At 46.8% G+C, this 17,512-nt stretch overlaps 1 protein-coding gene across 1 annotated transcript in view; it reads right to left on the minus strand.

Annotated features, from left to right (window-relative positions):
- macf1b (microtubule actin crosslinking factor 1b) overlaps positions 1–13,477 on the minus strand; it is a 383,409-nt gene extending 369,932 nt beyond the window's left edge. The window contains exons 1-2 of the mRNA XM_078534257.1: positions 12,926–13,477; positions 1,743–1,883 (exon numbers count right to left, since the gene is read on the minus strand). Coding sequence (XP_078390383.1) covers positions 1,743–1,883; positions 12,926–13,444 — 660 coding nt within the window. The 5' untranslated portion in view covers positions 13,445–13,477. The remainder of the gene's footprint in view (positions 1–1,742; positions 1,884–12,925) is intronic.
- Between the last annotated feature and the right edge of the window lie 4,035 nt (positions 13,478–17,512).

Below are 17,512 nucleotides of genomic sequence, written 5' to 3' on the forward strand. Positions count from 1 at the left end.
CCACCCGTGTAACCCCTTCACATTCCACCCGTGTAACCCCTTCACATTCCACCCGTGTAACCCCCTCACATTCCACCCGTGTAACCCCTTCACATTCCACCCGTGTAACCCCCTCACATCGCCCTCCCCCCGCCCCCCCTGTGTAACCCCCTCACATCCCCCTCTGTCGGGTTACTGTCAGCTTAGGGTTGAGTGGAGGGGATGTTGACCAGCAGCTGTGAACAGTCCCGGCTGGTTATAAATATTGGAAAATGTCCTTAAGCAGTTTAACAAAATGATGTAACAGTTGGAGAAGATTTTGGGGTTGATGTTCAGCAATGGGTTAGTGGATATGTTAGTGAGACGATGATGAAATTAGTGATATATCTGTGACATGCGAGGCTGTACGAGAGCTCAGAGCAGAGGAGCCTGTGTCCTGTGTCCCCTGTAGCTCCCCTGAGCCCTTTGTAAATAGTTTGGTTAAAGTTAAATGATTGTGACCATCTCACACCCGACACAAGGAACCAAAACCTCCCGCAGGTTTGGTAAGATCAGAACGCCTGATATTGTTAAAACCTCACTGAAACACAGCTACAGCATCAAAACACCCCTCACTTTCCCCCACCATCCAACCCCCTCTCACCTTTTTGTCAATGTATTCATGGGATGTGTGCTTCACTGGCTGGATCAGCATTTATTGCCCTTTGGGGAGGTGGTGGTGAGCTGCAGTCCATGTGGTGTAGGTTCCAAGCATTAAATCAACCACATTGCTGTGGGTCTGGAGTCACATGTAGGCCAGACCAGGTAAGGACGGCAGATTTCCTTCCCTAAAGGGCATTAGTGATCCAGATGGGTTTTTACAGCAATGGTTTTGTGATTATCATCAGGTTTTTAATTCCAGGTGTTTATTGGATTCAAATTTCACCTTTTGCTGTGATGGGATTTGAACCTGGGACCCTGGGTCTCTGGAATACCCAGTCCAGTGACAACACCACAATACCACCACCACCCCATGTGGTACTTGGCCAAACACTTTCTTAAAATCCAAATAGACAACATCAACTACATTCCCTTCATCAATCTTCTCTGCTCCTTCATTAAAAAATTCAATTCTATTCGTCAGGCGTGATGAGCCTTTTACAAATCCATGCTGGCTCCCTTAATGAACTCAAACCTCTCCAATAGCCCAGTGATTATTTCCCTGATTATTGTTTCTGAAACCTTTCCCCTGCTCATGTTAAACTGACCGGCCTGTAGTTACTAGCACTGTCCTTACACCCCTTCTTGAATAAGCCTGCCGCATTTACACTCTCCAATCCCCTGGCACCTCCCCTGTATCCAGGGAAAATTGGAAGATTAAGACAAACCCTTCCACTATCTCCACCCCCACTCCCGTTAGCAACCTGGGATGCAAATCCTCCAGAGCGGGTGAATTATCCATCTGAGCACGTCCACCCTCTCCAGGACATCCTCCCTCTCAATTTTCCAATCGATTTCCTCCACTGTCTCCTCTTGTACCGATATCCTCTTCCTCAGTGAACACTGATACAAAGAACTCATTAAGTAGGACTGAGCCTCCACAGCCTCTGGGGTTGGGAACTCCACAGATTCACAACCCTCTGAGAGAGAAATTTCTCCTTCTTTCATTTCAGTCTGAAATGGTCGATCTCTTATCCTGAGACTCTGCCCCCTTCTTGAAGCCTCTCCAGCATTGATGCTGCCAAATTTGTGAAGATTATTAGAAATTTGAATCTTCTGATTACCTTCTGTTCCTGTAGCTGAGCTTTCACTACCCCCAGCTCTGCGGAGGGAGGGTTCTGATTGCTTATCACATCTTCAATGTCATCGATCCAGCTCCGCAGTTTTGTCAAATGATCATCAAAAGTCCCAGAGTCCAGTGGAGCCTGAGGTGAACAGAGATGACATGTTAGTGTCATTGAGGGAGAGAGAGAGAAAGGGAATAGAGAGAGAGGGGGAATAGAGAGAGAAGGAATAGAAAGAGAGAGGGAATAGAGAAAGAGAGGGAATAGAGAGGGAATAGAAAGAGAGAGGGAATAGAGAGAGGGACAAGAGAGAGGGGGACTAGAGAGAGGAGGACTAGAGAGAGAGGGACAATAGAGAAATGGACAATAGAGAGAGAGAGGGGTATACAGGGAGAGAGGGAATAGAGAGAGAGAGGGAATAGAGAGGGAGAGGGAATAGAGGGACAGAGAGAGAGACAGAAAAAGGGAGAGCGGGGAAACAGAGAGAATGAGTCAGGAACAGAGAAAAAGGACAAAGAGAAATGGAGAGACAGGGAGTGAGAGAGGAATAGAGGGAGAAGAGGGACAGAGATAGAGAGACAGCAATGGAGAAAAGGACAGAGGGAAAGAGAGAGAGTAAAAGCAGAAGGAAAGAGATACAGAAAGGGAAGATGGATGTCATGATAATAGCTGATTGTTGTTGGAATCTGCCTTTTTATATTCATTGATGGGATGTGGGTGTCTCTGGAGAGGATAACATTTATTGCCCATCCCTAATTCCCTTGTTCAGAGGGCATTTAATAGTCAGCCACATTGCTGTGGGTCTGGAGTCACATGTAGGCCAGACCAGGTAAGGACGGCAGATTTCCTCCCCTAAAGGGCATTAGTGAACCAGGTGGGTTTTTACAACAATCGACAATGGTTTCATGGTCACCATCAGACTCTTAATTCCAGATTTTATATTGAATTCAAATTCCACTATCTGCCGTGAGGGGATTTGAACTCAGGCCCCCAGAGCATTACCCTGGGTCTCTGGTCCAGTAACAATATGACTACACCACCGCCTCCCTGGTATTAGGCACTATACAGGGCTCTGTCCTATATACAGGGGCACCTGGCCTGGGGGTGAAGGTCAGACAGCACATGTTGGAGTCTGTCTTTATCGTGTTCAGACTCTGCAGAGATGTGTCCGTGTTGGGAAATTGTGTTATCAATAAAGTTAACTCAGCTACAATGTTGACAGCCTGTGTACACCATTGGGACAAAAAAACAAGATACAAGACACTGGACACATGGAGAGAGAAAAAGAAATAGACAAGGAGAAAGAGAGAGAGAGATTGTGAAAGAGTGATAGTGAATTTCAGCACCCACTTCCTCCTTTCTCTACAGGGAGAGTGAACAGAGATTCTCACTGGCAGGTGGATAACTGGGCAAAGGTTCAATTAATGAATTAAATATTAACCTCGTTTTCCCTACAGACCTTGGCAAGATTTTCATTGAAACCTAACTCACTGAAAACCTATTCACTCACAGAGTTAATATTGACACTCGGAGAGCGGGATTTGCACTGAGTGCAATAGTGAGCAGGGAAAGAGGGTGTTTAACTCACAATCCACAATGGCAGCTTTTCACCCTGTATCATCCCAATCCCAATCATTGATGACACATTCCCGGGAAACACGCTGCTCACTGGGGGACAGGCTCTCATTCACCCACTGCACCATCACCCCGCCCGCCGTTTCATCACACCAAGCACCACGTTTAACCTGCAGCTACTCACACACCTCTCCCTGCTCCCAGCCCAGGAGGCAGGATGGCCCCAAAAGGCAAAAACACTGCAGCCCCCTCTCCCAGTTTAATGATGTGTCCATCGAGCGCCTTTTGGATGCCGTGGAGGCCCATCGGGATTTCCGCTATCCCCCCCCTCTGGCCGCACGGTGGGCAGCAACATCACTAATCCAGCCTGAGAGGCGATGGCAGCGATGGTCAGCGCCAACACCCTGCAAAAGAGGACAACCACCCAGTGCCACAAGAGGATGAATGATCTCCTCCGCTCCGCCAGGGTAAGTCACTCCTCTCATCACTCCCAACTCACACGCTCACAAACCCATCGCACATCCACAGGGCCCTCACTCACTGCCAGTGCAAGGGACATCACCGTTCACTCTCTCACACTCACCATCATTGTCCTCATCCCGTCCATGGGACCACTCACCACCCACACAGGCCAGGTATACTTATCATCTGGCCCGGCAGGAGTCCTGCTTACACTCTACACATCTCTGGCCAAGGGGGAGGTGCCAGAGGACTGGAGAACAACTAATGTGGTTCCGCTATTTAAGAAAGGTTGTAGAGATGAGCCAGGAAACTACAGGCCAGTGAGTCTCACGTCAGTGGTAGGGAAACTATTGGAGAAAATTCTGAAGGAGAGAATCTATCTCCACTTGGAGAGGCAAGGTTTGATCAGGGATAATAAGCATGGCTTTGTCAGAGGGAGGTCATGCCTAACAAATTTGATTGAATTTTTTGAGGAGGTGACCAGGTGTGTAGATGAGGGTAGTGCAGTTGATGTAGTTTATATGGATTTCAGCAAAGCCTTTGACAAGGTCCCACATGGGAGACTTATAAAGAAGGCAAATGCACATGGGATACAGGGTAATTTGATAAGGTGGATTCAAAATTGGCTTCATTGTAGGAGACAGAGGGTTATGACCGAAAGATGCTTTAGTGACTGGAAGCCAGTGTCCAGTGGTGTACCATAGGGATCTGTGCTGGGTCCCCTATTATTTGTCATTTATATAAACGACATAGATGACTATGTGGGGGGTAGGATTAGTAAGTTTGCAGATGACACAAAGATTGGCCGGGTGGTTAACAGTGAGGTTGAGTGTCTTGGGCTACAGGAAGATATTGATGGGATGGTCAAATGGGCAGATAAGTGGCAGATGGAATTTAAGCCTGAAAAGTGTGAGGTGATACACTTTGGAAGGAGTAATTTGACAAGGAAGTATTCAATGAACGGCATGGCACTAGGAAGTTCTGAGGAACAAAGGGACCTTGGTGTGTGTGTGTCCATAGATCTCTGAAGGCAGAGGGGCATGTTAGTGGGGTGGTGAAAAAGGCATATGGGACACTTGCCTTTATTAGTCGAGGCATAGATTACAAAAGTAGGGAGGTCATGTTGGAGTTGTATAGAACCTTGGTGAGGCCACAGCTGGAGTACTGTGTGCAGTTCTGGTCACCACATTATAGGAAGGATGTGATTGCACTGGAGGGGGTGCAGAGGAGATTCACCAGGATGTTGCCTGGGATGAAACATTTAAGTGATGAAGAGAGGTTGGATAGACTTGGGTTGTTTTCGTTGGAGCAGAGAAGACTTAGGGGCGACCTGATCGAGGTGTACAAGATTATGAGGGGCATGGACAGGGTGGATAGGGTGCAGCTGTTCCCCTTAGTTGAAGGGTCAGTCACAAGGGGGCATAAGTTCAAGGTGAGGGGCAGGGGGTTTAGGGGGGATGTGAGGAAGAACTTATTTACCCAGATGGTGGTGACAGTCTGGAATGCGCTGCCTGGGAGGGTGGTGGAGGCGGGTTGCCTCACATCCTTTAAAAAGTACCTGGATGAGCACTTGGCACGTCATAACATTCAAGGCTATGGGCCAAGTGCTGGTAAATGGGATTAGGTAGGTAGGTCAGGTGTTTCTCACGTGTCGGTGCAGACTCGATGGGCCGAAGGGCCTCTTCTGCATTGTGTGATTCTGTGATTCTGTGATCTCTATCCATGCAGGACAAACTGGCTCACAACAAGAGGGAGAGGCTGCAGACCAGTGGAGAGACACCTGAAATCACAGCCCACATGGACTTTAAAAACAGAGCCATAGACAGGGAGAGATTCTTGGGAGGTTATTGACAATAGCAAACATTATGTACACGTGTTTAACACCCGTTCCCCGGCTGTGCAATTACATCCCCTTAACCTCCCTAACGCTGCCGCTACGTCTTGGTACATCAACATCAACTCTGGACCCCATGAAGTCTCATGGCATCAGGTCAAGCATGGGCAAGGAAACCTCCTGCTGATTACCACGTACCGCCCTCCCTCAGCTGATGAATCAGTGCTCCTCCATGTTGAACATCACTTGGAGGAAGCACTGAGGGTGGCAAAGGTACAGAATGTACTCTGGGTGGGGACTTCAATGTCCATCACCAAGAGTGGCTCGGTAGCACCACTACTGATCGAGCTGGCTGAGTCCTAAAGGACAGAGCTGCTAGACTGGGTCTGCGGCAGGTGGTGAGGGAACCAACAAGAGGGAAAAACATACTTGACCTCATCCTCACCAACCTGCCTGCCACAGATGCATCTGTCCATGACAGTATTGATAGGAGTGACCACCACACAGACGTTGTGGAGACGAAGTCCCACCTTCACATTGAGGATACCCTCCATCGTGTTGTGTGGCACTACCACCATGCTAAATGGGATAGATTTCGTACAGATCTAGCAACTCAAGACTGGGCATCCATGAGGCACTGTGGGCCATCAGCAGCAGCAGAATTGTACTCGAACACAATCTGTAACCTCATGGCCCGGCATATCCCCCACTCTACCATTACCATCAAGCCAGGGGATCAACCCTGGTTCAATGAAGAGTGCTGGAGGACATGCCAGGAGCAGCACCAGGCATACCTAAAAATGAACTGTCAACCTGGTGAAGCTATAACATTCCAAACAGCATAAGCAGCAAGTGATAGACAGGGCTAAGTGATCCCACAACCATCAGATCAGATCTAAGCTCTGCAGTCCTGCCACATCCAGTCATGAATGGTGGTGGACAATTAAACAACTCACTAGAGGAGGCGGCTCCACAAATATCCCCATCCTCAATGATGGAGGAGCCCAGCACATCAGTGCAAAAGATAAGGCTGAAGCATTTGCTACAATCTTCAGCCAGAAATGCCAAGTGGATGATCCATCTCGTCCTCCTCTGGAGGTCCCCAGCATCACAGATGCCAGTCTTCAGCCAATGCGATTCACTCCACACGATATCAAGAAACAGCTGAAGGCACTGGATACTGCAAAGTCTATGGGCCCTGACAATATTCCAGCAACAGTACTGAAGACTTGTGCTCCAGAACTTGCCACGCCCCTAGCCAAGCTGTTCCAGTACAGCTACAACACTGGCATCTACCCGGCTATGTGGAAAATTGCCCAGGTATGTCCTGTACACAAAAAGCAGGACAAATCCAACCCAGCCAATTACTGCCCCATCAGTCTACTCTCCATCATCAGTAAAGTAATGGAAGGGGTCATCAACAGTGCTATCAAGCGGCACTTGCTTAGCAAAAACCTGCTCACCAATGCCCAGTTTGGGTTCTGCCAGGGCCACTCAGCTCCTGACCTCATTACAGCCTTGGTTCAAACATGGACCAAAGAGCTGAACTCAGGGTGTGAGGTGAGAGTGACTGCCCTTGACATCAAGGCAGCATTTGACCAAGTGTGGCATCAAGGAGCCCTAGCAAAGCTGGAGTCAATGGGAATCAGGGGGAAAACTCCCCACCGTTTGGAGCCATACCTAGCACAAAGGAGATGGTTGTGGTTGTTGGAGGTCAGTCATCTCAGCTCCAGGACATCACTGCAGAAGTTCCTCAGGGTAGTGTCCTCGGCCCAACCATCTTCAGCTGCTTCCTCAATGACCTTCCTTCCATCATAAGGTCAGAAGTGCGGATGTTCGCTGATGATTGCACAATGTTCAGCACCATTTGCGACTCCTCAGATACTGAAGCCGTCCATGTCCAATTGCCGCAAGACCTGGACAATATCCAGGCTGACAAGTGGCAAGTGACATTCACGCCACACAAGTGTCAGGCAATGACCATCTCCAACAAGAGAGAATCTAACCATCATCCCTTGATGTTCAATGGCATTACCATCACTGAATCCCCCACTATCAACATCCTGGGGGTTACCATTTTCCAGAAACTGAACTGGACTAGCCATATAAATACTGTGGCTACAAGAGCAGGTCAGAGACTAGGAATCCTGCGATGAGTAACTCACCTCCTGACTCCCCAAAGCCTGTCCACCATCCACAAGGCACAAGTCAGGAATGTGATGGAATACTCCCCACTTGCCTGGATGAGTGCAGCTCCCACAACACTCAAGAAGCTTAACACCGTCCAAAACAAAGCAGCTCGTTTGATTGGCACCCCATCCACAAACATTCACTCCCTCCACCACTGACACACAGTAGCAGCAGTGTGTACCATCTACAAGATGCACTGCAGGAATTCACCAAGGCTCCTTCAACCTTCCAAACCCACGACCACTACCACCTAGAAGGACAATGGCAGCAGATAGATGGGAACACCACCACCTGGAAGTTCCCCTCCAAGTCACTCACCATCCTGACTTGGTAATATATCGTTGTTCCTTCACTGTCGCTGGGTCAAAATCCTGGAACTCCCTCCCTAACAGCACTGTGGGTGTACCTACACCACATGGACTGCAGCGGTTCAAGAAGGCAGCTCACCCCCACCTTCTCAAGGGCAATTAGGGATGGGCAATAAATGCTGGCCCAGCCAGTGAAGCCCACACCCCGTGAATAAATAAAAAAAATACAAAGAAACATTCACTTTCCCCCCCATCCAATATACACACATGAACACACACAAATACACACACACACACACACACATACACATATACACACACACATACACATACATACACACAAATACACACATGAACACACACAAATACACACATACATACAAACAGTAACACACACATATACATACAAACACACACACACACAGATACACTCAAACATACACACACACACACTCACACACACACAAATACATACATATGGCCAGAAACTTTGTGTGTGTCTGTATGTTGCATTTGTGAGTGTACGTGCATATATGTGTTATTTTTTATTCATTCACGGGATTCCTTCACACACCTGACTTGTACCTTGTAGATAGTGGACAGGCTTTGGGGAGTCAGGAGGTGAGTTACTCGTTGCACGATTCCTAGCCTCTGACCTGCTCTTGTAGCCACAGTATTTATATGGCTAGTCCAGTTCAGTTTCTGGACAATGGTAACCCCCAGGATGTTGATAGTGGGGGATTCAGTGATGGTAATGCCATTGAACATCAAGGGGTGATGGTTAGATTCTCTCTTGTTGGAGATGGTCATTGCCTGACACTTGTGTGGCGCGAATGTTACTTGCCACTTGTCATCCCAAGCCTGGGTATTGTCCAGGTCTTGCTGCATGGACATGGACTGCTTCAGTATCTGAGGAGTTGCGAATGGTGCTGAACATTGTGCAATCATCAGCGAAAATCCCCACTTCTGACCTTATGATGGAAGGAAGATCATTGATGAAGCAGCTGAAGATGGTTGGGCCTAGGACACTATCCTGAGGAACTCCTGCAGTGATGTCCTGGAGCTGAGATGATTGACCTCCAACATCCACAACCACCTCCCTTTGTGCTAGGTATGGCTCCAACCAGCGGAGAGGTTTCCCCGATTCCCATTGACTCCAGTTTTGTTAGGGCTCCTTGATGTCACACTCGGTCAAATGCTTCCTTGTTGCCAAGGGCAGTCACTCTCACCTCATCTGAAATAGTCTATTCCCTAGTTAGTTCCATAACATACTGATGTAGAAAACATAGAAATATAGAAACTAGGAGCAGGAGTAGGCCATTCGGCCCTTCGAGCCTGCTCCGCCATTCATTATGATCAAGGCTGATCATCCAACTCAATAGCCTGCTCCCGCTTTCTCCCCATATCCTTTGATCCCTTTCGCCCCAAGAGCTACATCTAACTCCTTCTTGAAAACATACAATGTTGTGGCCTCAACTACTTTGTGGTAGCAAATTACACAGGCTCACCACTCTCTGGGTGAAGAAATTTCTCCCAATCCTCAGGTCTGTTTTTTTTTCTGGCCAATTTGTATGCCTCTTCCTTGGATCTAATACTTTCTCTAATTTCCCTTGTAAGCCATGGTTTGACCACCTTTCCTGTTTTACTTTTGCGCCAGACAGGAATAAATGTTTGTTGCAGTTCACCCATGCACTCTTTGAATGTTTGCCATTGCCTATCCACCGTCATCCCTTTAAGTAACGTTTCCCAATCCATCATAGCCAACTCGTGCCTCATACCATCGTAGTTTCCTTTATTAAGATTCAGGACCCTAGTCTCAGAATCAACTACGTCACTCTCCATCTTGATGAAGAATTCTATCATATTATGGTCGCTCATCCCCAAGGGGCCTCGCACAACTAGATTGCCAATTATTCCCTTCTCATTACACAATACCCAGTCTAGGATGGCCTGTTCTCTAGTTGGTTCCTCAATGTATTGGTCCAGAAAACCATCCCATAAACACTCCAGGAATTCCTCCTCTACGGTATTGTTACTAATTTGATTTGCCCAATCTATATGCAGATTAAAGTCACCCATAATTACAGATGTCCCTTTATTACATGCGTCTCTAATTTCCTGTTTAATGCCTTCCCAACATCACCGCTACAGTTTGGGGGTCTATATACAACCCCCGCTAACGTTTTTTGCCCCTTAGTGTTTCTCAGCTCTACCCATACAGATTCCACATCGTCGGAGTTAATATCTTTCCTCACTATTGCATTAATTTCCTCTTTAACCAGCAATGCAACTCCACCGCCTTTTCCTTTCTGTCTGTCCTCCCTAAATACTGAACACCCCTGGATGTTCAGTTCCCATCCCTGGTCACCCTGCAGCCATGTCTCTGTAACCCAGACTATATCATACCTGTTTACATCTATTTGCGCTGTTAATTCATCCACTTTATTGCGAATGCTCCTCGCGTTAAGGGACAAAGCCTTAAGGCTTGTCTTTTTAACATTACTTGTCCCGTTCCCACTATTTTTCACTGAGGCCCTGTTTGATTAAGGCTTTGTGCCTTAATGCGAGGAGCATTCACAATAAAGTGGATGAATTAACAGCGCAAATAGATGTAAACAGGTATGATATAGTCTGGGTTATGGAGACATGGCTGTGGGGTGACCAGGGATGGGAACTGAACATCCAGGGGTGTTCAGTATTTAGGGAGGACAGACAAAAAGGAAAAGGCGGTGGAGTTGCATTGCTGGTTAAAGAGGAAATTAACACAATAGTGAGGAAAGATATTAGCTCTGACATTCCCCCCAACAGTATCCTGGGACATTGGGACCGGTTCTGGGGGAGGTGGGACCAGTACAAACTGGACGGGTTACACCTGGGCAGGACCGGGACTGATGTCCTAGGGGGAATATTTGCTAGAGTGGTTGGGGAGGGTTTAAACTAAAATGGCAGGGGGATGGGAACCTATGCAAGGAGTCAGAGGAGGGGGAATCAAGGACAAGAACAAAAGACAGAAAGCGGAATAAGAAAAGTGATAGGCAGAGAAATCAAGGGCAAGAATCAAACAGGGCCTCAGTGAAAAATAGTGGGAACGGGACAAGTAATGTTAAAAAGACAAACCCTCCCCTTCACACCATCTCTTCAGCCACGTATTCATCCGATATATCCTGCTATTCTACTCTAACTGGCATGTGGCACTGGTAGTAATCCTGAGATCACTACCTTTGAGGTCCTACTTTTCAACTTACTTCCTAACTCCCTATATTCTGCTTTCCAGACCTCATCCCTTTTTTTCACCTATGTGGTTTGTACCAATGTGCACCATGACTGCTGGCTGTTCACCCACCCCCTTCAGAATGTCCTCTAGCTGCTCTGAGACATCCTTGACCCTAGCACCAGGGAGGCAACACACCATCCTGGAGTCTCGTTTACAGCCACAGAAACACCTATCTACTCCCCTTACAATTGAATCCCCGAAAACATTCCCACACTTTTTACTCCTCCCCTGTGCAGCAGAGCCAACTGCGGTGCAACGAATTTGGCTGTTGCTGCTTTCCCCTGAGAGGCCATTCCCCCCAACAGTATCCAAAGCAGGATATCTGTTTTCAGGGGAATAGCCACAGGAGATTCCTGCACTGTCTGCCTGGTCCTCTTACTTTGCCTGGTGGTCACCCATTCCCTTCCTGCCTGTGGACTCTTAGCCTGCAGTGTGACCACCTCTCTATACGTGCTATCCATGATACTCTCCGCCTCGCGGATGCTCCACCGTGTTCCCAGCCGCCGCTCCAGCTCCAAAACCCGGGCTTCCAGGAGCTGCAGCTGGAGACACTTCCCGCACACATGCTGGCCCCAGGCACTGGAAATGTGCTCGGCTCCCCACATAGAGCAGGAAGAGCACACCATGGCTTTGAGCTCTCCTGCCATGACTTACCTCTTTAAATTAAATTAAACCTTTTGGAAGAAACTATCTTGTGTACATCCATGGTCTCATCCTCCAGAAAATTACTGCAAATTTGGTCTGTCCAATCTATATGAAGATGAAGTTCCCCAGGATCACTGTATTATCGTCGTTCCATATATCTCAAATTTCCTGATTTCTGCTCTACCCTACACTACAGCTACTCTCTGGCTTTATAAACTACTCCCATCAATATTTCCTGCCGCTTGCAGTTTCTTAACAGCACCCAAACTAATTATGTTTCTTCATTTTCTGAATTAAGATTCTTTCTCTCTCTTGTTTTTATTTTATCTCATCCTTTATTATCAGGGCTACCCCTCCTCCTTTTCCATTTGGACTATATTTTCTCTGAGATAAGTATCCTGGAAAGTGTAGTCCCCTACTCGATTCAGATTCATTGTTTAATATTGTGATTATTCCCATTGCTGAACCCAAGCTACTGAATTTCCCTGTATATTCCTTCCTACACACGGTAAACGATTCTGGAGGAACCCACTTTGTATTACTCACTCCTAATGCTGAAGAAACACAAGCGAGACCAAACCCTGACAAGCCTGAAGAAAGGAGGAGAGAGGATTAATCAGGAAGGTGTAGGCAGCTTATGTTTCTAGGCTGTGGATTGTAAAGGAAAAGATGATGATTCAAAGAGGGGAGTTTGAACAGAATCAGAGAGAGTTGGATATGGAAGCAAACTGAGAACACATAGAGAAGAGAGCAACTGGTCACCATCCTGCTGACAGCCAGAGTGGGAACCACAGAGAGATACTGGGAGAGAAGAGTTCTCCCCGATATAATGGAATGGTCTAGAATAGTCTGTACAGAAAGAAAGACTCAATCTTCAATGAAATGAAGTGTTGACCTGCACAGTCTCCTTACGACACAGCAAGATCCCAGCCATTGCTGTTTTCATTGATTGGCTCCTTCTCTCTGGAAACTCAGTTACTTCAATAATCTCAGTGATAACAGTTTCTGTCACCTCAGTGATTTCCGTCACTTCCTGTCCAGGGACAGTATGACCAGGCCATCCACTCCCAAATTCACACCTACAATTCCTTCCAACTGACAACCAGAACTGCTGGAGGGAATCGGGCTTAATGTTGGAAATATTGTCTGTATCGACCTCCACTTTGCTGATCTCCTTCATTTCCCTATTAGTCTGTTTGGTCAATGGTCCAATCAGAGTGTCCGTACAGGCCCAAGCACTGTGGAGTGATACCCCCTCAAGGCCATCGTTGCTCAGCTTCAATCCAGTCCCATCATTCCCAGACACTGCTTGGCATCCCAGTTCTTGAATTCCAGAATGTTCTGTCAACAGGCTAGGCCGGCAGTGCTTGCTTCTATGGCCAAGGCAGCCAGAGTGAGTAGAGCAGTTCCCCATCGTTCACAATCACACTGTAGAGACTGTGATCCATTCAGCAGCTGACCTTCTCCCTGTAATTAAACAAAGGAACATTCCAGATCCAATCAGGGAATGGTTACAGCACTGAAAGAGGGCATTCAGCCCATCATGTCTGTACTGACTCCCTACAAGAACATCTCAGCTAGTCCCACTGCCCCATCTTTGCCCTGGAGCACTACAATTTTATTTTCTCTTTGGATAATTGTTCAATTCCCTTTTGGAACCCTCGATTGACCCTGTCTCCCCCACACTCTCAGACAGTGCATTCCAGACCCTAACCACTCGATTGACACTGTCTCCCCCACACTCTCAGACAGTGCATTCCAGACCCTAACCACTCGATTGACCCTGTCTCCCCCACAACTCTCAAACAGTGCATTCCAGACCCTAACCACTCGATTGACCCTGTCTCCTCCACACTCTCAGACAGTGCATTCCAGACCCGAATTACTCGATTGACCCTATCTCCCCCACACTCTCAGACAGTGCATTCCAGATCCTAACCACTCGATTGACCCTGTCTCCACCACATTCTCAGACAGTGCATTCCAGACCCTAACCACTCGATTGACCCTGTCTCCACCACACTCTCAGGCAGTGCACTCCAGATCCTAACCACTCGATTGACCCTGTCTCCACCACACTCTCAAATAATGCATTCCAGATCCTAACCACTCGATTGACCCTTCTCCACCACACTCTCAGACAGTGCATTCCAGACCCTAACCACTCGATTGATCCTGTCTCCACCACACTCTCAGACAGTGCATTCCAGATCCTAACCACTCGATTGACCCTTCTCCACCACACTCTCAGACAGTGCATTCCAGACCCTAACCACTCGATTGATCCTGTCTCCACCACACTCCCAGACAGTGCACTCCAGATCCTAACCACTCGATTGACCCTGTCTCCACCACACTCTCAGGCAGTGCATTCCAGATCCTAACCACTCGATTGACCCTGTCTCCCCCACACTCCCAGACAGTGCATTCCAGATCCTAACCACTCGATTGACCCTTCTCCACCACACTCTCAGACAGTGCATTCTAGACCCTAACCACTCGATTGATCCTGTCTCCACCACACTCTCAGACAGTGCATTCCAGATCCTAACCACTCGATTGATCCTGTCTCCACACACTCTCAGACAGTGCATTCAATGCAATAATGAGGAAGGATATTGGCTCAGAAAATCATGATGTGGAATCTGTTTGGGTGGAGATAAGAAACACCATGGGGCAGAAAACTTTGGTGGGGGGTGTCTATAGGCCCCAGAACAGTAATGGAGATGTAAGGGAAGGTTTTAAACAGAGAATTAGAGACGCATGCAATAAGGTTACAACTGTAATCATTGGGGACTTTAATCTACATATAGATTGGACAAAGCAAAGTAGCAATAATATTGTAGAGGAGGATTTCCTGGAGTGTGTACGTGATGGTTTTTTAGACCAATATGTTGAGGAACCAACTAGAGAGCAGGCTATACTAGACTTGGTATTATGCAATGAGAAAGGATTAATTAACAATCTTGTTGTGCGGGGTCACTTGGGGAAGAGCGACCAATAAATGAAAGAATTGTTCATTAGGATGGAGAGTGAAGAAGTTGAATCCAAAACGAGGGTCCTGAATCTAAATTAAGGGAACTACGAGGGTATGAGGCACGAGTTTGCAATGATGGGTTGGGGAATCTTACTAAAAGAGTTGACAGTGGATAGGCAATGGCTAATATTTAAGGAATGAATGCTTGAATTACAACAATTATTCATTCCTGTCTGCCGCAAAAATAAAACAGGAAAGGTGGCTCAACCATGGCTTACAAAGGAAATTAGGGATAGTTTTAGATCCAAAGTGGAGGCACATAAAACTGCCAGAAAAAGCAGCAAGCCTGAGGATTAGGAGCAGTTTAGAATTCAGCATAAATGGACAAAAAGATTGATCAAGAAGGGGAAAATGGAGTATGAGGGGAAACTTGCAGGGAACATAAAAACTGACTGTAAAAGCTTCTATAAATATGTGAAGAGAAAAAGATTAGCAAAGATAAATGTAGGTCCCTTACAGTCAGAAATGGGGGAAATTATAATGGGGAACAAAGAAATGGCAGAAGAATTGAACACATATTTTGGTTCTGTCTTCACAAAAGAGGACACAAATAATTTCCCAGAAATGTTAGGGAACCAAGGGTCTAGTGAGAGGGAGGAATTGAAGAAAATCAGTATTAGTAAAAAAAATGGTGCTGGAGAAATTAATGGGGTTAAAGGCTAAAAAATCCCCAGGGCCTGAGAGATAGATAATCTACATCCCAGAGCACTAAAGGAAGTGGCCCTGGAAATATTGGTGATCATCTTCCAAAATTCTATAGACTCTGGAGCAGTTCCTACAGATTGGAGGGTGGAAAATGTAACCCCATTATTTAAAAAAGGAGGGAGAGAAAAAACAGAGAGTTACAGACCAGTTAGCCTAACGTCAGTAGTGGGGAAAATGCTAGAGTCTATTATACAAGATGCAGTAACAGAAAACTTGGAAAGCATTAATGGGATTAGACAAAGTCAGCATGGGTTTATGAAAGGGAAATCATGCTTAACTAATCTGGAGTTTTTTGAGGATGTAACTAGTAGAATAGATAAGGGAGAACCAGTAGATGTGGTGTATTTGGATTTCAAGAAGGCTTTTAATAAGGTCCCACATAAGAGGCTAGTGGGCAAAATTAAAGCACATGGGGTCGGGGGTAATATACTGGCATGGATTGAGAACTGGTTGACAGACCGGAAACAGAGAGTGGGAATAAATGGGTCTTTTTCCGGATGGCAGGTGGTGACTAGTGGGGTACCGCAGGGATCAGTGCTGGAACCCCAGTTATTCACAATATATATCAATGACTTGGATGAGGAAACCAAATGCAATATTTCCAAAACAAAAACAGAATTACCTGGAAAAACTCAGCAGATCTGGCAGCATCGGCGGAGAAGAAAAGAGTTGACGTTTCGAGTCCTCATGACCCAACTCTTTTCTTCTCCGCCGATGCTGCCAGACCTGTTGAGTTTTTCCAGGTAATTCTGTTTTTGTTTTGGATTTCCAGCATCTGCAGTTTTTTGTTTTTATTTATGCAATATTTCCAAGTTTGCTGACAACACAAAACTGGGTGGGGTTGTGAGTTGTGAGGAGGATGCAAGGAGGCTTCAGGGCAATTTAGACAGGGCATTCCAGACCCTAACCACTCGATTGACCCTGTCTCCTCCACACTCTCAGGCAGTGCATTCCAGATCCTAACCACTCGATTGACCCTGTCTCCACCACACTCTCAGTGCATTCCAGATCCTAACCACTCGATTGACCCTGTCTCCACCACACTCTCAGACAGTGCATTCCAGACCCTAACCACTCGATTGACCCTGTCTCCTCCACACTCTCAGGCAGTGCATTCCAGATCCTAACCACTCGATTGACCCTGTCTCCTCCACACTCTCAGACATTGTGCTTTTTTTCTCAGAGGGTTGTGTGACTTTGGAACTCTCTGCCTCAGAAGGTGATGGGGGCGGGGTCATTGAATATTTTTAAGGTGGAGGTAGATAGATTCTTGTTAGGCAAGGGAATCAAAGGCTATCGGGGTTAGATGGGAATGTGGAAATCGAAACACAAACAGATCAGAAATACAGAATCTTTACAGTGTAGAATGAGGCCATTTGGCCCATCGAGTCTACACTGGCTCACTGAAAGAGCATTCCACTTAGTCCCACTCCCCTGTCTTATCCCCGTAACTTTGCACATTCTCTCTTTTCAGGTAGCAATCCAATTCCATTTTGAATACCTCGATCAAACCTGCCACCACCACCCTCTCAGGAAGTTTGTTCCAGACTCCAACCACCCTCTGGGTGAAAACATTTTTCCTCACATCACATTTACTCCTTTTGCCAATTATTTTGAATCTGTTCCCTCTAGTTCTTGATGTTCTCTTGAATGGGAACAGTTTCTCACTATTTACCCTGTCCATACCCCTCAGGAACTTGAATACTTAGAACCATAGAACCTTAGAACACTACAGCACAG

The sequence above is a fragment of the Cetorhinus maximus genome, chromosome 3, assembly GCF_964194155.1.
Source record: "Cetorhinus maximus chromosome 3, sCetMax3.hap1.1, whole genome shotgun sequence".
NCBI classification, from domain to species: Eukaryota; Metazoa; Chordata; class Chondrichthyes; order Lamniformes; family Cetorhinidae; genus Cetorhinus; species Cetorhinus maximus.